Source organism: Carettochelys insculpta, chromosome 4, assembly GCF_033958435.1.
Source record: "Carettochelys insculpta isolate YL-2023 chromosome 4, ASM3395843v1, whole genome shotgun sequence".
In the NCBI taxonomy this organism is placed as follows: Eukaryota; Metazoa; Chordata; order Testudines; family Carettochelyidae; genus Carettochelys; species Carettochelys insculpta.
This window is the reverse complement of record NC_134140.1, coordinates 128677191-128699133: the sequence shown is the minus strand read 5'-3', so window position 1 is coordinate 128699133 and position 21943 is coordinate 128677191. Positions and strand designations below refer to the sequence as shown.

The 21943-nt window shown below is 43.0% G+C and overlaps 1 protein-coding gene across 8 annotated transcripts in view; it reads right to left on the bottom strand.

The window, feature by feature from the left end:
• SLC4A4 (solute carrier family 4 member 4) overlaps positions 1–21943 on the bottom strand; it is a 245757-nt gene that overhangs the window by 129146 nt on the left and 94668 nt on the right. For 6 of the 8 annotated variants that reach the window (XM_074993785.1, XM_074993788.1, XM_074993786.1 and 3 more), the window contains one exon: positions 5073–5208. In XM_074993785.1, the coding sequence (XP_074849886.1) occupies positions 5073–5208 (136 nt within the window). Of the gene's footprint in view, positions 1–5072; positions 5209–5380; positions 5522–5607; positions 5656–21943 lie in introns of those variants that run through there. The other 2 variants (XM_074993790.1, XM_074993791.1) reach the window with 2 other exon arrangements.

Here is a 21943-nt window from a genome sequence, read left to right as displayed (position 1 = left end):
CTCTGCCACATCTTTATTATCCTCTTTACACCCAGGTAGTCCAATGGACCTACCATATCTCTGACTTCTGATATGTTTAAAGAATGTCTTATTAATTATACATTCCGGTATTTACCCTTAACATTCCCTCATATCAGAGAGCTCTTAAATTTCTACCAATTCACCTGGCTTTGTTTGCTGAGGGTATGAATGAATGAACAGAGGTCAGCAGAAAAATAAAAATCTTGACTGACGTACATTTTAAAAAGTCAAGTTTAGCTCTCATTCAGGGGCAAAAGTGATTCTAAAAGGTAACTTAATTTTACAAATAACTGCAGCCCCTAAATTGGAGGCTAGTGTTCAAAAGCCCAGAAGGACAGGTAAGTTGCCTGAGTCAATTAAGTGATTGATCAGGGCTCATGCTTGTAGTTAGCACTAGTACATTTAAAAACAATCACCAAATTAAAGCCCCATCAGAGCAAGAAAACATGAAAGACTGCTACCCAATAAGATTTGGTCCTCGTATAATTTTTGTAACTTTGTTATTCTAAATAAGTCAGCCATCTCAGTACTGCAGGTAATAACTGTTGAGCTGCATTCTCTTAAGTAATATCGTGGGCAGGATTCCACACTTCTTAGGATATCCATGGGAAGAGCTTGTCAGGGTTATAAAACAAAACCATTGCATTCTGGAGCAAAAAGCTGACAGTTCCGCTAGTACTGAGCAGATACCCGTACAGCACAAGTATGTTCCATAAAGCTGATATTTATCTTTACTGTTATCTATTTGTATTTTGATCTGAAGTCTCAAAGGCGTAATTAAAAGCTGCTCATGCAGCTTGGGACACAAAACCTACTTGTACTAAAAAAATAACGCAGGGCCCTGATCCCACAAGCCTCTGAACACCAGTCTGGAAGTTATTTTAGATGTCAGACTCATTTGGATGAATAACCTTGCTTTCACAGAGGAGGCCAAAGGCAGAAAATTGCATTTGCAGATGGTAGAGCAAAGGAAACGTTCTTGGACCAAGGAAGGACTTCAAAAGGGGAGATGTATGCGAGTACTACTGTTGTACTCCCTCGCCACGATGAGCTCTGGGCATCCAAGCCATCTCTTCCGTATACTCAGGAATTCATTACAGCAGGTGGTGAAGAGACCCTCTGGCCTGAAGCAGAGTGCTCCTCCAACCCAGAGCCACCTGTCAGCCTCACTCCCTCCCTCACCCACCCAGTCTTGGTGGTGGTGGAACTCTGAGCCCAACACTACAGCAGGCAGAACTGGAGAGGGGATCCAGGACCCACCTCACGATCGCTCTTGTGAAGGGGATGATGAGGGTCTACCATACATGTACACGTTAATATTTACTGTCATGTGAATTCAGTATTGTGGGGCTCTCCTGGGTTTTGAAAGAGAGAGCATCTATGAAAGTAGCGTAGCAAACCAATTCAAGACAAGAGGTTGCTAGAACTAGTACTTGAATTCCCCTCCCCCCCCACAGCCTCTACAAACTTGGCTTCACTGCTGTGGCTCCACTGAACTAACTCCTATCCAAAACACAAGCTTTGGAGATGTTGACTAGTTCACAGTAACATCAGTTATGCTTCCTAGGAATCAACATCCCAGGTTTAGATATTGCTGCATTCAAAATCCCTCTGAAGTCCCCAGTGCAGGTTCAAACAGCCAGCTGCTGCTAATTTAGAAAAAAAATTATGCTAATGCATTTACATGCTTCCAAAACCAGTTCATTATATTCTAAAACTCGTTCGAGAATCAAGGAGCCTGTTCAATATGCAGCATGTTTTAATGTCACTCACTACTGGTTAGTAGGCCCAGCAGGGAATGAAATTCTTTTTAGTATCCGCAAGAAGTGGCTGAAGCCCAATTTTTCATCACTGATCCTTTTGTGTACTGTTCTTGGACAGTCTATCACAAGGCCAGGAACGTACTGAAGGGAGGTAATACTCTGCTTGACATAGCTCACCAGAAGAGCAATGAACGCAATAAAAACAATTCCAAAGACCACAAAACCATTTCATGTCTTTTCAGCACGATCACAGGACCAGAATTTTGGTACGACAGACATCAGTACAGTAGGCTAGAGCCTCAGGGTAGTGGAGAGGATCCAGAGATTTAACTGGAAGTCTCAGCCTGCTAGTAAGGTTTTAGGCCTTTTGATTTTGCTGCCCATTCACAATATGTCCTTGAACTACTGCTGAAATGCAAAGAAGTTTGCCTGGAAGCACAACCCCTGTGAAATTAAACACCTGAGTTCATTAGAATGAGAGTCGAATAACAAAAACAGCTAATGACCCAAACCTTTAACAGTTCCTTTTAACACTCCACACTTTTGCTGTTACAGCATGGCTCTGATGAGCTCACATTTTCCCTGGTGAACCTTGGTTAATTTAGGGACATCTCTCAAAAAGTTTCTATCGCCAGCAATGGCTGAACTCAACTGGAACTCAACTAGGAGCCAGCCCAAAGGCACATGGGAGTCCTCTGCCAGGGTCATCCTAAGGCTTGGACTGGCTAGACATGCTACTAGCAGAGTTAGATTAGACTCAGAATAGCGCTGTCCACCTGTCTTATTGCTCCCAATGAACCCGATGCCAACATTTGCTAAAGCAGCCAAGGACACCATAAACTCTTCTACAAAGTACCTTCTATTCAGATCTTTTCAACAGCTGCTAGAAATTTCTGATGACCTTTATCAATTGTTTTTATGCAGGTAAGGCCTTTTGGGGACAGCAGCACAATTTGCTATAGCTCCTGATTACAAATGATCTGTTCCAATGGGGAGACTGTCAATGCAATCCTCTTTTGAGGATTAATACCATACAGTAAATGGTGGTGAGATGTGGCTTGTCCAGAACCCATACCAGCCAGAGTGCAGAGTTGGCTGATCCTACCTGATAGGTCTTGCAGAAACTGCTACTCTGCAACTTAGGGTCAATGTTCCCTTCAATTTTTTCCATCCATGTTCAGAATAAATGTTGATACATGTAGCAAGGCGTGTGTGGATGTGCACTATCGGTAAAAACTGTATGTGCTCTGTTAATCAGCTACGTGGCACGTAAATTTCTCCTGGATGGCCACCCAAGTGCTCCGCTTACAGGGAACCCTATTTAGGATAGATTTTGCTTTGCAAGATTAAATTGTGTCAAAAGAAACATTGACAAAAAAAATGAACTTTACATAGTACAGATATCCACTGCAAAATAAAAGCCTATTCTGAACAAACAGACTGTCGAGCACGCAGTTTTAGCAGTGGCTCAAACATGACTTGAGTTCAGCAACGTAAGCTACATATAGTATCACCATTAAAGGGGGATGCTCACATGAAGAATCTTATCTAGCAGTTCTAACAAAACATGGTGACACTAAATACTTTATGCTTTTAAGCAAAGGAAAACTGCTCCTGTTCATTACACAGTGCCTTGACAAAGCAAAGTGAAGAGTCCATCCTCTGAAGTTAATTTCAAAGAAGCCTTCAAGTAGGGATAAGTGACAGCTGGGGCAAGTACTCTTCAAGGAGGTACAGATGTTTGGTGATCTCTAAGATAAGATGTAGCTGACATGCATTTTACTTTGTTCTGGGGGGGGGGGCGCATTCCATAAAAAAAATTAAACACTGTCTTTTATCCGCTAGAAGAATCAACTTCATACTGACAGCTCCTCATCAGGTGCACCCTGCCTTTCTCTTTACAAATAGAATGAAAGAGCAGACTAAAACTGGTAATATTTGTAAAGTTAAGAGAAAACCCCAGCCTATTTTCACACTAGAAGGCACATACACTTCTCTACGTAGGACAGAAATTTCAGATACAAGAAGGAAAATGGATGAACTGTTATATGATTAAATCTTCTATGGGGAAAAGTGGTATAGTCAGTGGAAAGAATAAACGGCTATAGAAATCAGAGGTATAATGCACACAAGTTACAAATACTGCACTTAACTAATGATAAAGGGGAAAGCAATACAGAGAGGAGAGCAAGACCAATAAATAAGAATTATAAAAGTGTAAAGGGTGAAGAGTCTTCAAACAGACTCTACAGAAGACTGAACAGGAAGACAAGGAGACAAGATAAAGCGGCTCATTAAAATGACAATTAAGGTAACCAAATAATAGGGACTAAGGAGAACATGGTCAGAGACCTTTAAGACTGGAAGGTGGAGAGAGAGCTTAGCAGAGTTACAAAGGAAAATGAAAAGCTAATATTTAAAAAGGGTATGGGAGAGGGGAAAGCCCTGGGAAGTATTTACTCAGAAATTCTCTGTTTAGTAGTTGAATATGCAAGTCTAATACTTCATGCAGCTTCTCACATGGCACAGTCGAGATGAAATTTCAAGACCAAAAGTTATTGTCACTGTACAAAACAATTTCAACCTAGCAAGCCTGAGATACTAAATACAAGCTATTACAAACAACTAGTACTACCAGCTAAATTAGTTTTGGGTATCAGAATTCATTATTTTTTGACACCATTCTAACATAATTTATTTGTTGGTCAAAAAATCAATTTGCATGGACCCTCACACAAAGCATGAAGATTCCGAATTAATACCAGTGTACAGAATACAAAGTAAAGCCAGAAAAATCAAAATGTTTCATCAATTCTAGCAAATACCCTGAAGAAAAACTGGCTAAAAATATTTGGGTGCTTTTAGTTGCTTAAAATTAATGTCTTTATTAGACAAAGACCGAGACTGAAGTTTTTGAAATTGTATCTGAAACAGGGCTCCTAAATATCTGTTTAGGCACCAATACAGAAGTAGCTTCAATGAGACTTTAAAAGCTTAACTTCAGGCACCCAGTTTTGGTCAGCATGAGTTAGTGCCTTGCAAAGCACCGAGTACCTGTCTGGCTGTGGATAAACTATTAATTTAAACAAATCCAGTACACTAGCTCTTCTATTGCTTGTAGAGAAGATGTAAATAAAGCTGGAAGAAATCACTATGGTCTTCCTTATGAAAGGGGCTCATTGAATTTGAGAGGACAACCACTTCATGGAGTGTCTGAACCAACCCCCCACTGGGGATGTTACTCTAGGACTTTACCCCAAGACAGGTTTCCAAGCAGTTGCATCTCACCTGGCTGTCTCCTTCCACTCCATCTCTTGTCCCTCAACTGCCAGAAGCTCGTCCAGTTCTGTGAAGAGCTGAGGGGGCGCAGGGCTGTCATCTTCCTCACCCAAAATGAAGCGGATCCGCTCAGCAGCAGGGGAGACTGCAGAGGTGAAAATACTGCGGTTAACAGCCTGAAGGATGATCAGGGACGTGCGGCTCTGCTCTTTCCCTTTCTCCCCATATCCATTTAGCTTTTTCTCGGGGTTGCCTTTTTCATTTGACATTGCAGTTTGCTCTGTCTAGTTCCCTCTCTTCCCTCTTCTCCCACTTACTTCAGAAAACTTCAAGCTGGGAGTAAAGTTCAGGAAGACTTGCCTCTTCCTTCAGTCCCTAACTATTACAACAACTCACAGCCCCTTAAGAAAAAAAAAAGAAAAAGAGAGAGATTAAGCTCAAAACCAGGTTGTTCTACAGTTCGTGACAAAGACCTCTAGTACTCTAATCAGCTGAGGTCTTCCAACCCTCTCTTTATAGGACAGAAAACCAGTTTAAGCCAAACCATTTTGGGGCATACAACATAAGAAAAGCAGCAGAATCCCACTGCCAGCTTCTCCCTGCCCTCCTTTGGATGTATTCAGCTTTTTCATTGGCTTGCAAGCCAATTTGTAACCCTCCTAGACTCATTACAAGCCAAAGGAATATTTAACAAAAAAAAAAAAAAAAAGTTTCCCTGGTCTTTACATGAAGACTGTGCCTGAATGTATTTAGTCAGGCATCGATGCCCTGGAAAAAAACAGCCCCCAAGTAAAATATTGTCCACTCAAGGAAAAGAAAACTCATTTCACCATATGGCCTCGTGCAGCGGCAGGTAATTGAAAGTTCGGTGGAACTCCTTTTGACCTGTTAGCTAAGGAAAAATTAACTGGAATTCTCACCAGTTGAGGGTGGGGGAAAGAGTTACTATCTTATCCTCGTAATAAAAGGACTTAAAGCTTCACTTTAGGTATTTTACAGGTCTAACTATAACCTCTGTGACAAAAACCTCATGTTTCGATGGTCTCTAAGCATAACCTGCCATGGATTTTTAAAACAGTGGTCTCTGCTCTTTTTTTCTTCTTTCTTGTGTATAAAGAGGGTCTAAAGTACAGGTGATGGTCTTGTTTCTGATTTTTAAGAGACAGAAAGGGCTTTTCCCTATTTTTTTTTTAAATTGTCAGACATGTCAAGTCTAGTCATTCCTTGTAGTTCTACTAGGGACTGCTTGAGACAAAAGATTTTGCACATCCTCACACTTTCAAATGAAGGAGTGGGGAGGGGTTAAATCTTAAAAATATCCTTTCTGCTTAGTGTTTATGCAGAATTCAAGTCAAATAGAAGTTTACAGAGTAGAGATTCTGAACAGTTTAAAAACTCCTCCCCTCTCCCATGTAAGAATGGTTCAGAAATATGGGAGGCTGTGATTATGGAAAAATTAAACACACAATTATGTATCCAACAAAAGAGACAGAAGACAGATACTTAGATATCTGGTGATCTCTTATTCTAGACTCCAAGTAGGTTGACCTGGAAAAATACCACTACATGTATCTAAATGCTTTGGAATGTTAACATTTGATAGACAGTTCTGGTCTGTTGAATATATACATCTTTGGATTTTACTCAGTATTACTAGAAACAGTAACAGAGAGGTAGCCGTGTTAGTCTGTGTTCTAACAGAACAAACCAGCAGTCATGTAGCACTTTAAAGACTAACAAAATAATTGATTAGGTGATGAGCTTCCGTGGGGCAGACTCACTGCTTCAGATATCTCCAGATCTGAAGAAGTGGGTCTGCCCCACGAAAGCTCGTCATCTAATAAATTATTTTGTTCATTTTTAAAGTGCTACTTGATTACTAGAAACAATGTATTATAGGTTTTGTAAGGAGGCTCCCTCTGTCATCTGGTAACATCCTATTAAAAAGAAAAGGCTTGATGACTATTCTCCCTGTATAAGGTCTCTTTAAAGAAAAAGTAACTTGTATTGATGGTTTTATTTCTCGTATTTACATGGCAAGAATTTATAAATTTGTTACAATGCCTAAATAAACAAACCAAGGAACAAAATCCTTCCCTGTTAGTATTTCAAGTTTCCTTGTCTTTTCCTATAGAAATACCACTTCTCCAGGTACCAAGAGTTCCCCAATGTAGATCTGAACTTCTAACGGAAAGAATAATTCCTGCCCCCGCCCCCCGCACTAAAGAAAGACCTTTTATGATTTCCACACACTATGAAGCAAAAGAGGGCCTTAATGCACTTACTTTTCATTTGCAGCTACAGCTTTAAACTAAAGTGGCTATATTTTTATAATAAAAAACCCACGATATTTCCCTAGCACCATTATGTATATTTTGCAAAAATAAAAAAGGTCCACTTTTTTTCTTTTTTTTTTTTTTTTTTTTATAAGTACTGTCAGCACTACGGCCAACTCCCAGTACTACTGCAGCCTGTGAATATTTCTCAGAGGCTGCATCGACACTAGCAAGTTCTTTCAAAATATTTTTTGAAAGGAGAGGGCTCTTTTGAAAGATCCCATGGAGCACTGAGACAAAAAGCATCCTTCCAAAAGTAAAACGAAAGAATGCAGTGCTGCTTTCGAAAATCACTCTTCCTTTCCTGTTTCAGGAAGAGCACACCCTTTTGAAAGCTTCTTTAGAAAGAAAATGTGCATAGATGATCTGCAGGCCATTCTTCCCCTCCCTGAAAGGGCACTCCTCATGGGTCCTGATTTTTCAATCCCTGGCCTGTTCTTTCAAAACAGCAGGGACTGTGTGGACGCACTCTTTCGAAATAAGTTCTTTTGGAAGCGATCTTCTGGAGGGGCTTTTTTCAAAAGATCTGTGTAGTGTAGATGTAGCCAGAATGAATTTTTGCCCTAGTAACTTAATGTCCGATTCTCATTCACAGTGGGTGTGTCTACACAGGCACAAATCTTCGAAATGGCCATGCTAATGGCCATTTTGAAGATTACTAATGAGGTGCTGAATTGAATATTCAGCGCCTCATTAGCACTAGGATGCTTCCAGCTGTGGCGCTTCTAAAGTGCTGCTTTTGAAAGCGTGGAGCTCGCCTCAGCTACACAGGGGTCCTTTTCGAAAAGACCCAGCCATACCTTTCAAAATCCTCTTGTCCCGCTCACTGATCGGAATAAGGGGATTTTGAAAGGTGCAGGGTCCTTTCGAAAAGGACCCCCCCATGTAGCCGTGCGCTTTTGAAGCGCCGTGGCCGGAAGCATCCTAATGCTAATGAGGCGCTGAATATTCAATTCCGCGCTTTATTAGTAATCTTCAAAATATGGCTATTTTGAAGATTTGTGCCCGTGTAGACACAGCCAGTAATATCACTTTACACAGCCCTTTGGTAAGGTAAAGGGCCTTAGCATACATGGAAATCACATTCTTGGGCTGTGAAAGATTTTTTTGTGTGAAACTCTGAACAAGCCCTGCTAACAGTTACCTTGAGTAAAACTTTCAGAAGTGCCTTAGGGCTTGTCCACAATTCGGCCAGGTCTACTCCAGTCTTTAAAGTCAATCGTAGATACACAATACCAGCTATGGCAATTGCGCAGCTGGAATTGACTTACCTGACCTTCCTCGATGAGGTAGGTCAACGGGAGAAACTCTTCCATCGAACTCTATTATTCCTTGGCAGACTGAGAAGTACAGGGGCTTGACTGTCAACCCCTGATAATTCAATTTCATGCATCAATGCTAGCTGCGTGAAATCGAACCCCAGAGGATTGACTTGGTCAGGGTTGATTTTCCAGGCAGTGAAAGCATACCCTTAAAATGCAACAGTGGCCCAGCTTCAAGAGAGATGCTGCCTAGAAGAATTGGAAGGGTTCTCCCATTGACAGAGGTACTCCACGACCTTGAAAAAACAGCAGCAAAGCTGACATGACAATTCTTCTGTCAGCCTAGCACCGTCTGCACTGAGAGGGGAGCGGGGGGGCTGGAGACTGGTTTAACTGCATCACTCAGTTGATTTTAATATATATTTCATACCCGTGAGCAACACAGTTAAACCAGCCTAATTTCTCAGGGTAGACCAGGCCTAAATGACTTAGAAGCCTAGGACCCATTTTCAAAAGTTAGTCAGCATTTAGGAACCAAGCTAATCAGACGGGCACTTTTGAAAAATATCCCAACTGAGCACAACACCAACACTCATGGGATCTATACTCATTTGGCGTCTCTTCACACCAAAGGCTGTTCATCATACTCAGTACTTGTTCCACTCAGTTTCTTCCTTGGTAAACACAGTGTGAATTGTATTTGATATAGAAATATTGAGGCGTTAGTTTAAAAAAAAAATAGTTTGAATGGTCAAATGGTACCCCCCAAAAGTTGTTAGTGAAAAACGAAAGGAATGTCCCACTGTTTACTTTTAACTTCATCTAACCCACTCCCTAAAAACAAACCAGCAGTCACATAGCACTTTAAAAGACTAATGAAATAATTTATTAGGTGAGGAACTTTCATGGGACAGACTCACTTCCTCAGATCATAACCATACCAGAACAGACTCAATATTTAAGGGACAGAGAACCAATTGCATTTGTTTCTCATAGCAAATAGACACTGAATTGCACAGTTAATCACTGTAACTGAAGCACAAGTAGCTGGAAGTCAAAGAGCCACCAAATGTGGATGCAATCATTTGCTGACTATTAGCACCTAAACTACAGTTCTAAAATAGTCACATCAGACCCTCATAGGCCAACATGCACAATTCAAAATCCAGCTAACACTAAGGCAGACCAGAATGAGGTGGGGATGGTGTTTTGAACTTTACCTCTAATATGCCATTGCACTTGAACCTTTGCTTAAAGCTTCTCGTCTTCTTTGAAAAGTGGGGACAGGGGGTGCAATGGGGGGAGGGTTAAACAAGTGTAGTTTTATGTGGAGATTTTCAAAGGCATAGATGCACACTTACTCCAGACTTTCAATGGGAACTGGGTGCCTACCTGCCTTTGAATAACTAAGTTTTAAAAATATGGAACTAAAGTCTAGTGTGACAAGTTACAAAGAGGGGATTCAAAGAAAAATCCCAAAGATCTACTGTGAGCTAAATCATCATTCAGGATCCAATATCAAGCCATCGGCATTGAGCATTCAACTGGTTTGTACAGTTTTCCCTTAATATCTTCTCATTTCATACACTAATAGCTCTGGAGAAGTCATTCTCTGAATGTGTCTTAACACTATATAGTCCCATTAGGTGGACTGCAGTTTGGGTTAGGGCTTGGTTTCTTTTTTAGGGCACTGCCATTTTTTCAGTTTACCATGAAGACAACAGGCTTTAGAGAAAAGTTAAAAGCAACCCTAGAAGACAATACAAAGGCACTATCTTCCTCACTCTCTCGCTGAATGCAACAGCTATAAGTGCTTATTGACAAGAATATATTTTTAGATTACAGACCAAAATTTTGGGCCACTGTAAATGAATGTGGCTCCAAAACCGGCCCTGTAAATGCATCATTTGTCTTCTCTCTGCCTCCTCCCCCTTCGCTCTTTTGAGATGTTGCTTCTCTTTTGGGTGACCTCTTCAGGAATGTGAGGAGCAGCCCCACCCAATAATGAGCCATGCACTTCTAACACATGCTTCATGGACAAAGACCAAACCCTCTAGCCAGTCCCAAGGCTCAGCACCAGTCCTAGAGATTCAGTTTCCCTCAAGGTACATAATCTTGAAGCCTGTTCTGTAACCCAAGTGTATAACTGTTTTCTACAATGTTAATATGCTTGACTGAGTTCCCACCTCCTCTCAAAAATAAGACCTACATTGGTTTGTTCCATCAGTCATAGAATATATGAGACAAGATACAGATGTTTCCTTTCCTTTTTGAACTCTAAGTCATATCATTTGGTTAGGCCACCCAGAAGACCACAAAGAACGGTTTGCTTTGCTCCCACTACTTCATCTTTTATTTGGGTTTACAAGAGTTAGGAGTGTTAAACATTTTAAAAATAAGTGAACAAGCAGCTGCCTTAAAGTTCTAAGCTATCTTCTGCACAGAAGACAGAGATTTCCATCATTAAATCATTTAGAGGAGAGGGCACTTGATCACCTTTATATCTTATTACAACCACATCATAACTCCACATTCCACTAGAAAATTTTCACTGCCACATCATCATTCACCCGGAATTGTTTTACAGAAAGGATTACAAATTACTCATAGTTAAATCCAGCCTCAGAACACTGTAGCTACACATTACACGAGACCTTCCAAGTCTCTTTCCCTTTTTTCTTTTCTTTTTCGTCTTTGCTCATTTCAAATTAGCTCCATTTAGCAGAAGATGAAAAGGTCCACAATCCAATTAAGGAATTTGCTGGGTCACAGGTCTCCTATGACTTACTTTACCACATGCTCTCTAGTGCAGTTTTTAGGTTAATGGGCCATTTATGGGTTGTTTATATGCTCTCTTGAGCAAGGAGAACATATTTTCATCTTAATCTCCTGAGTAAACAGCATGTACTCAGTATACCCCGGACAGTCCGAGTCCCAAAGTGCAATTAACCTCCAGGCTGAACTCTGAAGCCCTCCTTCTGTCTGATCTTTGAATGCCACTCTCATCCATGCTTTATAAGTCCTTTCCCTTCCCCTTCGGTTCTACCTTGTCCATCCAATTTAGAAGCGGATGAAACTAGCACCATTAACCAGCCAAACAGCTGGTGGTTTTCAGAAGCCCTGGCCTGGGGGCAGGGGGAGGAGACAGAGAGGAGAGAAGGGGAGGAGATTATTGCTATCTCACCCGCGAAACAACCTGACGATTGACGGACATAAGCCTTTGAGAAAACATTAATCCATAATCTGATGGATAGATTTTTCTCTCCGCATCCAAGGAATTAAAGTATTAATTGCAGATGGTAAAAAAAGATGCACTGCAACATTTGAGAGAGACATGTCATTCATGTTATTTTTTAAAAAAAATCCCCCTTCCCTCCCCCACATTGGGGGTGGCTTATAAAGTAAATCACTTACTAAAGAGAGTGAACACATCAGCAGTTTCCCCTAGTTCATCTCAGGCCAACCAGGAGTACAATTTATACCCTCAGGTTCCCAAAGGCAAAATCAATTTCCATCAACACAAAGAAAGCTCCAAGAGCTGGGATACACAGAGACGCAGTCTAGCACCACAACTTCATATTAGCAGTAGCTAAATTTACAACATCAATGTCAGTGCCGCTATTGTCTACTGTCATTAGGAGCTTCCCTCACTTCTCCTGCCTGGTACACAAGAAAGCCTGTATGTCTGTAGCTCTCCTCACCATCCTACAAACACTGGGAGGCACCAAGACAGCTCAGAATTTACTTTGAAATTAGCGGCTAGTTTAGGGCCAGATTAGGGGTGCCTGAGAGTCATTGCTCAGAACAGCCCCCATTAATTCATCAATAATTAAGGCATTCACAATTTTAGGGGATTAAACTCACTTCTCTGGATAGCTGGGCAGATCATTTGTATTCAAGTATAACTCTGCTGTGGAAAGTGAGATGCATGTAAATAAGTCGCCACTGCTTTTTGTCCCAGAGGGTGGGAGAACCTGACACTACCCAGTTACACACGCTGGGTGGCTCCAGCGTAGACCCCCAGTTCCTCACTTCTGACCAGGGCCCTGTACCAGTCAGGACTTCTTAAGTCTCACCTTGGGAGTTCACTGTACTCCCCATAGTATTGGGGGTGAATATCTACTGGATGGAAGTTCCCTCCAGGGAGATGCTCCAAATGTATTTGCTTTGTTCTCCTCCTCAAACCACCAGCTTCCTAACCTTCTTAGGGCCTGTTCTCTGTCATGCATGATTTACAAAGCCAGAAGAGCAGGGGTAGCACCACGGTCTCATGAACCTCTCAAGCACCCACCTTGTCTCTGTGGGACTTGTTCCCTCCCATCGTAAATGTAAAAAATGACATCTTCTTAAATCAACCAATCTGCTTTTCCTTATGAGTGTTCACTTTCACGCTAACTGACTCCAGTGATAAAAGTAACTTGCCACTTTGTACATTCTGCGTCTCCCATAGTATAAAGAGAAATATAAACTATGTTCTAATTGCAGAGTCAAGTTTTTTCCTCATTTTCACCATTGCAACCCCGTTCCGCAGAAAGAGCGACATCATCTCACCTGCAGAATCTAGAATTATTAACAAGGATGTGCAAGACAGAACCACTCTTGCTGGGGTCTTAGAGATCAGGGTAGCATTTGCAGAATGGAGCAGGTCACAGTTCTTGGCGTTTTTGTGGTTTGTATTAGAACAGTATAATCACTGGAGAATGGGGGGGGGGGGGGGCGGGAAATCACTTACATTTTTTAAAAGGGTTTCCCCCACACTCAAGGAGCAATAAGAGTGGTTGAAAACATTGGAATAAATTGCCAAGGGAGGTTGTGGAATCTCCATCACCACAGATATTTAAGAGCAGATTACACATCATCTATCACAAATGGTCTAGAGATGGTACTTTGTCCTGCCATGAGAGCAAGGGACTGAACTCAATGACATCTTGAGGTCCCTTTCCCTTTCTTGAGGTCCTAGTGTTCCACGATTCTATGGTTCTGTGAACGCATTTTATAAATTGCGGGCAACTTTTGCTTAGAAAGTGTCCCAGCAATGATGTGCGTGATCTTTTCCGGCATCTTCAGTTTAACGCCTTGCCAAAAGGGACGTGGTGAGACATGGATTCTAAATTACTGACATCACGAAGTCCCACAATAGTTTTACCTCCTACTAAAAACAATTTAACAGATAACTTTCACCCACAAAAGATATTTGCTCCACAAAAGACCTGTGATAATTTCACTGTCTTTCTCATTACAGATACTTCCACTCGACGCAGCCACTGAGGGCCTTTGGTAATAGCATTCCTGCAGAAAAGGTGGCCTGATATAAAATACTAATTAATGGTTCCAAAAATGACAGAAAGCTCCAGTGAACCTCCTCTTAGCCACATTAAGCATATATACACCACACATGGCTGTACTTGTAAAAAAATATAGGTTTCCAGGGCATTCTTGTTAAAATAGCAGAGACCTGTACTCTGGTCAGTGGTGCTGACAGCTACTGTGGGCCCTCGGGCAAGGTGGGAGAGGGCCCCCGCTGTCTGTACCAGAAGGAGCTGGGCCAAAAGGCAGAAGGGGCAGGTTTGGGCCAGTCAGCCCTTCCCCTACCCCACGCTCCTTCTGAGCTGCCTGTGGTGAGATGCACAGCACTCTGCAGCATTTCAAAGGGGCCTGGGGGCAATTGGCCCATTTCCCTACCCTCCCACACCGTCAGCAGGCCTAACTCTGAACATTCCATGCAAAACTTGGTTGTGGTTCAAAGAGTTATTTGGTTCTGTGTTTCCATGGAGGACAACCATTGAAGTGATAGATGGCAAGTTAATGCTATGGCTTCTACTAATGAGCAGTAAACAAGGCAGTTCTCAGGAAACTGTTTCACCCTCCCAATAAAGCATGCTGCCAACACACACAATTAGCACACACTCTCAGGGATTCAGAGCCACAGAAAGACCAACTTCTCTCAGAGATCAAGTCTTCACCCCCTCTATGGGCACTTAAGTTTGGTCAGGACTGGGACAGGAAGACAGACATACTAAGACGACAAGTGCTCCCAGTAGAATGCAGACCACCGATATCTATGATTTGAGCGGATTCTTTTCACAAATGGATATGGATCTGGGAAACGCTAAACATAAACATCTTCACCATTTCCATTTAATAGAGATCCTAGAAATGTGTCTATTAGAACATGTATGCGTAGGCTGCTGCAAAGAGCATCAGAAAGGATGCATTATTAATAGCCTCTTGCATGCACATAATTATCAAGCTACACCAGAGTGAATAATTAATATATTATGGGTTTGATCTTAGGCCCACTGAAGTCAATAGCAAAACTCCCACTGATTTCAATGGCACACAATCAGGCATTCCACCAATTCACATGGATATGGGTTTGTGTATGTTGTACTTAGATGCTAATCTGTGATTACCAGTCTCCAAATTGCTGTTCAGCTAGGAAATTTCCGTTCCCTATCACTTTTTTTCCCCAGACTTATCAAGTTTCAGCTTCTGCATGGTGAAAGACAGATGCCTTTAATATGCCTGTGGCATTACTGTTTTTGGAGTTCAAGACCAGCAGCCAACACATTCTTTGTTTTATAGACTGTATATATTATTACACAGTGGAGATCACAAATCCTTGTATGACATAAATCCATTTGACCCACCAGTGCCTGGACACTGGATCTCACTGAAGATACGTGGCAGTTAAGATAATTTTGGAGTTAGATCATCCCACTGAAAGTTATGTCAAGATGCAATATTAGCAGACAATGGAGTCCCTGAAATTGGGCAATTAGCCAGTTTCCAATCCACTTTTACAATGAACCAAATAGTAATATTTTTCCTTTTGCATGGGTTTTTATTGCTCTTCCCATTCAAAGGGCTTTAATATTGCCACTGTCTCAAATGAAATAACTCTGTGGAAAGATGACAGCCTGAACAACAGAGTTCAGAAATATCTCGTCAGTAACGCACTCTCCCTTCCTTTTAAATAAACAAAGAGCATTTCAGTTTACTTGGAGACAAGCTGAGCGTTTTGTTAACCCTTTAGGGGCATATTCCAATACCTTCACTCACACCAATTCAGGCCACTTCCCCAAACAGTCCCACTGATTTCAGAATCTGGCTTTATGCTTGGAGAGTGAGGTGGGCACAGCTTTGCTAGGTTGAAACCCAATTCACTACTCACACATTTTTACCAAGGTTGAAACGTAGTTAGGAAAGCGTCAGAGAACCCCGAAACACACACAGATGAGACTGACATTTCAGGCTTTCCCTCTGAATATCAAGTTTCAGCCTCTTTCCCCTCCTCGCACATACACCCCCAACTCCAACCCTCTGGCTTCATTAGACAATTTTATGCCTATTAAACCCCTCAGAGACTCTCACTATCAGCTCAAGTCTCGTCACAGTCTATTTGTCCTGTTCAATCAGTCTCCACGTAGGCCCTGATCACTTCAGCACGTCAGAAGTCCTCGTCAGCTACTGTTTAACCAGTTGCAAGAGCGTGGAAAATTTTCAGTTTTGTTCCTACATCTTTAAGATATGTTGAGGCCTCACTCCATAACGTTTTAAGTACTTCCTGCTGAAACTGACCTATTCTGCATCACCAAATGCATTTCCAGGAGCACTAAATGTTTATTACACCAAGGCTGTGTGTAGACTAGCCCCAAACTTCAAAGGGGGGCATGATAATTAGGCTGTCGGGAGTTTCCTAATGAAGTGCTGTCGTGCATATGCAGCATTTCGCGACTCAAAATCTCCCTGGCAGCAACTTGGAAGTGTGAAACTTCGAAGTGCCGGCTTGTGTGTAGCCACAGGTACTTTGAAATGCCTATGCTACACTGAAGTCCCTTTAACCCTCAAAATTTTGTGGTAGCGTGGGCACTTCGAAGTACTTGTGGCTAACCCACAGCTACACACAAGCCAGCACTTCGAAGTTTCACACTTCAAAGTTGCTGCCAGGGAAATTTTGACTCACGAAATGCTGCATATTCACCGCAGCACTTCATTAGTAAACTCCCGACACCCTAATTACCATGCCCCCTTTGAAGTTCGGGGCTAGTCTAGACACAGCCCAAACGTTCGTGCTTTTGCTCACCTATCCTCCCTAGTATTTCAATTGCTTATGTGTTGCATAAAACCTCTCCACCATCAGGCATCTCAAAAGAGACGAATGTTGTTCATTACTTACAGCAAACTGTTTCACATCTGGCAATCCCAGAACTGGGAAGTTGCCAGATGTTCAAATATTCTGGATAACAGAAGGCAGCTGGGTGGGGAGACATGGGTGAAGGTCAGTGGGCCCCCTCCCATAATAAAATTCAGCCTCTGCCCCCACCCACCCACCCACCCACCCACAGAGCGCGCCGGCTCCTGCTGAACTGCTGCTCCACCACCTACTTGTGAGGCTAAAGCATGGCTGCAACATGCAGGGAGCTGGTCTGGGCAGCGAGCACCAGGCAGAAGAGCAAAGGTGCCAGCCACATGCACAGAGCACAGAAGGAAGCCGAGGGGATATTAAGCGGGCTGGCCCACAAGAAGCTGCTGTTCACATATCTGTTCTGTGGCAGGGCATTGCTCAGGGCTCAGATGCGCTCTTCAGCAGAGTAAGAAGGGGAAGTGGCGTCATGACTCCATGCAGGACAGAATGCCGGTTGTTTGAGAATTCCGGTTGATTGAATACAGGATACAAGAGTTTACTGTATAATGGTTCCAAGATCTTTACTTGTGTCTGACAGCAGCATCACTATGTGCGATGCGTGAAGATCCTGCAGGTTTTGAAAATTCTGATGTGTGATGGAATTTAAAACACAGCAAAGGGATGTCACTTTCATCTCACTATGTGGAACCCTGAGGAAGCTCAACAACCTGTATTTTATGTGTATATATATCTCTAGAAGCATAGAATACTAAAATGGGAAGGGACCTCAAGATGTCATCAAGTCCAGTCCCCTACCCTTAAGGCAGGGCCAAGCACCATCACCCCAGTTAGATATTTATCAAACCTGCTGTTAAATATCTCCAGTGATGAAGATTCTATACCCACCCTAGGCAATTTATTCCAGTGTTTGGCTACACCGTCAGTTAGAAAATTTTTCCTAATGTTCAACCTAAACCTCCCCTGCTACAATCTAAGTCCACTGCTTTTTGTTCTATCCTCACAGGCTAAAGATAATTTTTCTCCCTCTTTCTTGACACCCTTTTAGGTACTTGAAAGCTGCTATCTTGTCCCCTCTCAGCCTTCCCTTTTTCAAACTAAACCCCTATTCTTTTCATCTTTTTTCATAGGTCCTATTTTCTAGATATTTAATCATTTTAGTTGCTCTTCTCTGGAATCTCTCCAATTTCTACACATCTTCCCTAAGAGGTGGTGCCCAGACTTGGACACAGTACTCCAATTAAGGCCTAATCAGTGCAGAGCAAAGTGGATGAATTACTTCTCATGTCTTGCTCTCAACACTCCTGTTCATGGAGCCCAGAATCACAGGAGCATGCTGGCATTTTATTTTTTTTGCATGAGAGTGTCACACCATTGACTCACACTCAACTTGTGTTCCACTAGACCTCTAGATCCCTTTAAGCAGTACTCCATCCTAGAGATCACTGTCCATTTTGTATGCATGAAATGGATTGTGCCTCCCTCAGAGGAATACTTTGCATTTGTCCTTATTGAACTTCATCCTCTTTTACTCAGACCAGTTTGTGCAGACTATATTGAATTATAATTCTATCCTCCAAAGCACTTGCAACCCTTCCCAGCTTGGTATCATCTACAGAACTGATAAGCATACTCACTATGCTCTGTGCGTGTGCGTGTGCGTGCGCACGTGCATGCATGTATATTTTATGCATGTTTCCAGAGAGACAGCAAGACAGCACGCAACACAGAGACTGAGAATCAGCACAGTGGAACTGACACTCCATTGCCTTCATCATCATCATCAATAACCATGAGCTCAGTGCCCATTGGTGTCTGATGCCTCTCTCACCGTTTCCTTCCATCTTTCCCTATCCCGTGCAGAGTGGCTTAGTTTCTCTAGACTAGCTCTGCACCATTCTTCGTGGAGTCTGCCTCTCCTATTTGAGCCATCCATTATGCCGAATACTAGGGTCTTGATTTTTCATTCATCATTCAGCCTGCAAATATGTCCAAATAGTTGTAGCTTCCGTTTTATAACGTTCTGCAGCAGGTTCTCTTTTGGCTGTATCTTCCAATATAATTCCTCATTGGTGACCTTCTGCATCCATCCTATTCTCAGAAGCTTTCTATAACAACTCCTCTCGAATGCCAATGTTCTTCTTTTCGAATCTTTCGTTATCACCCATGTCTCACATCCGTACAACGTGCTGCCGAATACACATTTTCAAGACGTCCAGCTTCAGTCTTAAGCTAATTGCTTTGCTTTTCCAGTTATAAGCGCAAGATGACACTGAAGGCTAGTACAGTGTGAGCAGTTTCATTTTCCACCTATTCTTCACAGATGCAAATGATGAAGAAGGTGCTCAATGTCTGGGAATCAGGCTATATCCCAGCAGACAGAAACACGTAACAGAAAAGGCAACTATGAAAGGGTAAACCACATTGCAAATCTAAATGTATGGGCAGGGCCAAATTAACACATGCTGAGGCCCTACGCCAGGAATGGAGCCATGGGTGGTTCACATGAGTGGCCATCCCACACCTCAGTGGGCTGTAGCAGCCTGCAGCCCACTGGAGTTCTTCTACCTGCAGCCCCCATCTGTCCCCCACTGCCCCTACATGCCTCTTGCATATCAGAGCCTCACACTTATCTGCTCTTTGCCTTCTCTCCCAACACTTTTGGAGACAGCTGACTGCAGCGTTCCAGCTCTGGGAGGGAGGAGGTGGCGGCATAGTGACAGAGCTTGGATCAGGTGATTTGCGGTACTCCAAAAGTACTGGGAGGGAGGGGGCAGGCTTAGGAAGTGCAGGGCTCCAGTTGCCCTGCGAGGGAGAGATATGTGGCAGGTGGGAGTCAGCCAGGGCTCCAAAGGACACAGGTGGAAGCCCAGTGTGCGTGCATACAGCCTGAGGGCCGCAGTTTGCCTACTATTGCTCTAAGTTATAGCAAGTTTAAGAGGACCATGGCATTACCCAAAAGACGTCTTCTAGTAATTTTTTTTGTTTTTAAAGGCCACTCATAATCTAAGGCCCTAAACTGTATCTGACTTTACTTATGCATAAATCCAGTTCTGTGGATGGACAACAAGCCATTCCTTAACATGCTTATTGTGACTTCGTCATCCATAATCAATGCAAATATATTGAGAGCAGTAACAGTGAACGCTGGCCACGGCTCTGAATGGTTTTCCATTTAGCTCTTCTGCTTGGTTTCACTAAAGTGCAGCATTGTCACACTTAAAGTGCTATGCAGGGAAGGAAAAATAAAATCAGAGACATACAGAAATGTGTAGCAGTTATAGTGCTAATTGTTACGAATTAGGTTATTGGTCCCCATACTTCCTTGTTGTAACTCTGTGTTGAAGATGCTTATTTGGATCTGCCCTGGCAGCACTACTTTGCCTTCATTCCTTACTTAAAAATCCATAAAGATCAACTTGCTGGTGAGTTCCAGTATTAAGCCATTTGCTATAGACTACTGAGCCACGGTAACACAAGTACCACTGATGGCCATTGAGGTGGCTGGTGAGATACTGAAGGATATTTTGCCTTCACTCTGTTAAAGCAAATTAAAAAAAAAACAACACCTTCTTGCCTTCACTCAAACAGCAGCTCCTACTGAGACACTGACGCTCTTCAAGTGCTATGCTTCCTGCTTTGGGGGTTTCAAAAATTAATAACCGTCCCTTTTCTTTTTTTTCCCCCCTAAGCCTCTCAGTACCACCAGCAGCACATCACTCCCAACTGGCTTTAAAGAAAGAAGTTCAGGATTTACACTTGCTCTCAAAAGCGTGGGGACATTTCTGTGGCTTCAGCTCTTCACTGGTTTCCCCGCGCAACAGTGAGTGAAATGCAAGATTCCACCTCCATTCTTTGTTCTCAGCACCACCATCTCCCGCACCCCCAGAACTGCCAAAGAACTTGATGAAGCTGGAAAAAGCAAGCGTGCTGGTTTATTGAAGAGCTTGATCGGGGGATGATTGTGCCTCCAGATGTGCTGCTGCTCTGAAGCAGATTCTACCACTGTCTGAACTGCACGCTACGTCTCCCATAAACAAACCCCCAAGGTACCAAACACCTCTGCCTTTGTGGACTCAATAACTTGGAAAACGGCTGCCGGCATATGCAGAGGAAGGGCTTAAGATATTTTGATGCTGACCTATCTGATTGATGGCTGATCCGGCAGAACTCATTAGTGAGAAGCGGAGAGATAAACCAGCAGGGCCTCACACAGCAGGATAGATGCAAATGTCAGCACCAAAAAAAGCACCTTTGAGAGAAGGACGAGGTGGAGAGATAAAAGAAAGACATCTATGAAACTGAAAAAAATCCCTTTGCTGATGAAATGCAAACCTCTCACAAACAGTCAAGATGGTCACTTAGACTGGTGTGTTCACATTCACCCAAGGCAGTTTTTTACCGGGGTCCTACAGCATGAAGGAGAAGTTACTTCAGGCTAAGCTGAACATAGCACAGTAACTGGCTTAGTAAGTACAGGCTGAACCTTAAAATCTTTGATGCTCTGATTTGGCAATATGTTGCTGGACCAAAGAGCCCCAGGAACTGGAAACAGGAACCAGCTGCAGGCCTGGTGGCTATGAGCTTGGGGTAGCCTTCTGCAGCTGCAGTATGGGCCAGAAAATTGGCAGCAGCTAGGGAGCCGCAGCTTGGGTCCGGGAGCTAACAGCAGCAGCAAAGCCTTTTCTGTGGCCTGGGCAGACCAGCAGCAGTCAGGGAGCATTGGCTGAGGTTGGGGCCAGGAGGCCACAGCGGGAGGCCAGGGAGCGGTACCCAACATGCTTTGCCCATGGATGGGAAGACAGTGGCTGCAGAAGAAGCCAGAGACGGCAGTGGAGAGAGCCATGGCTGTGGCCAGTGAACTGGTGGTGAAGGCCAGGAAGGGAGCTGCAGCTGGGACGGGAGAAGCCAGTGGCGAGGAGGCCTGCTGGATCTGAAGTGGAGCTCAGTGGCCTGAGCTGGTGGCTGAGGGCACAGAAGGGAGCCTAGGAGCCATAACCTCCCCTGATCTGGCAAAATCCTTTGCTCAGGACAGCTCAGGTCTCAAGGCGCCAGACCAAGAAGGTACAAACTTTAACAACAGCCGTTTCACTGAGGGCTTGCTACTATAGATAGAGCATGCAGAATCCTAGTGTG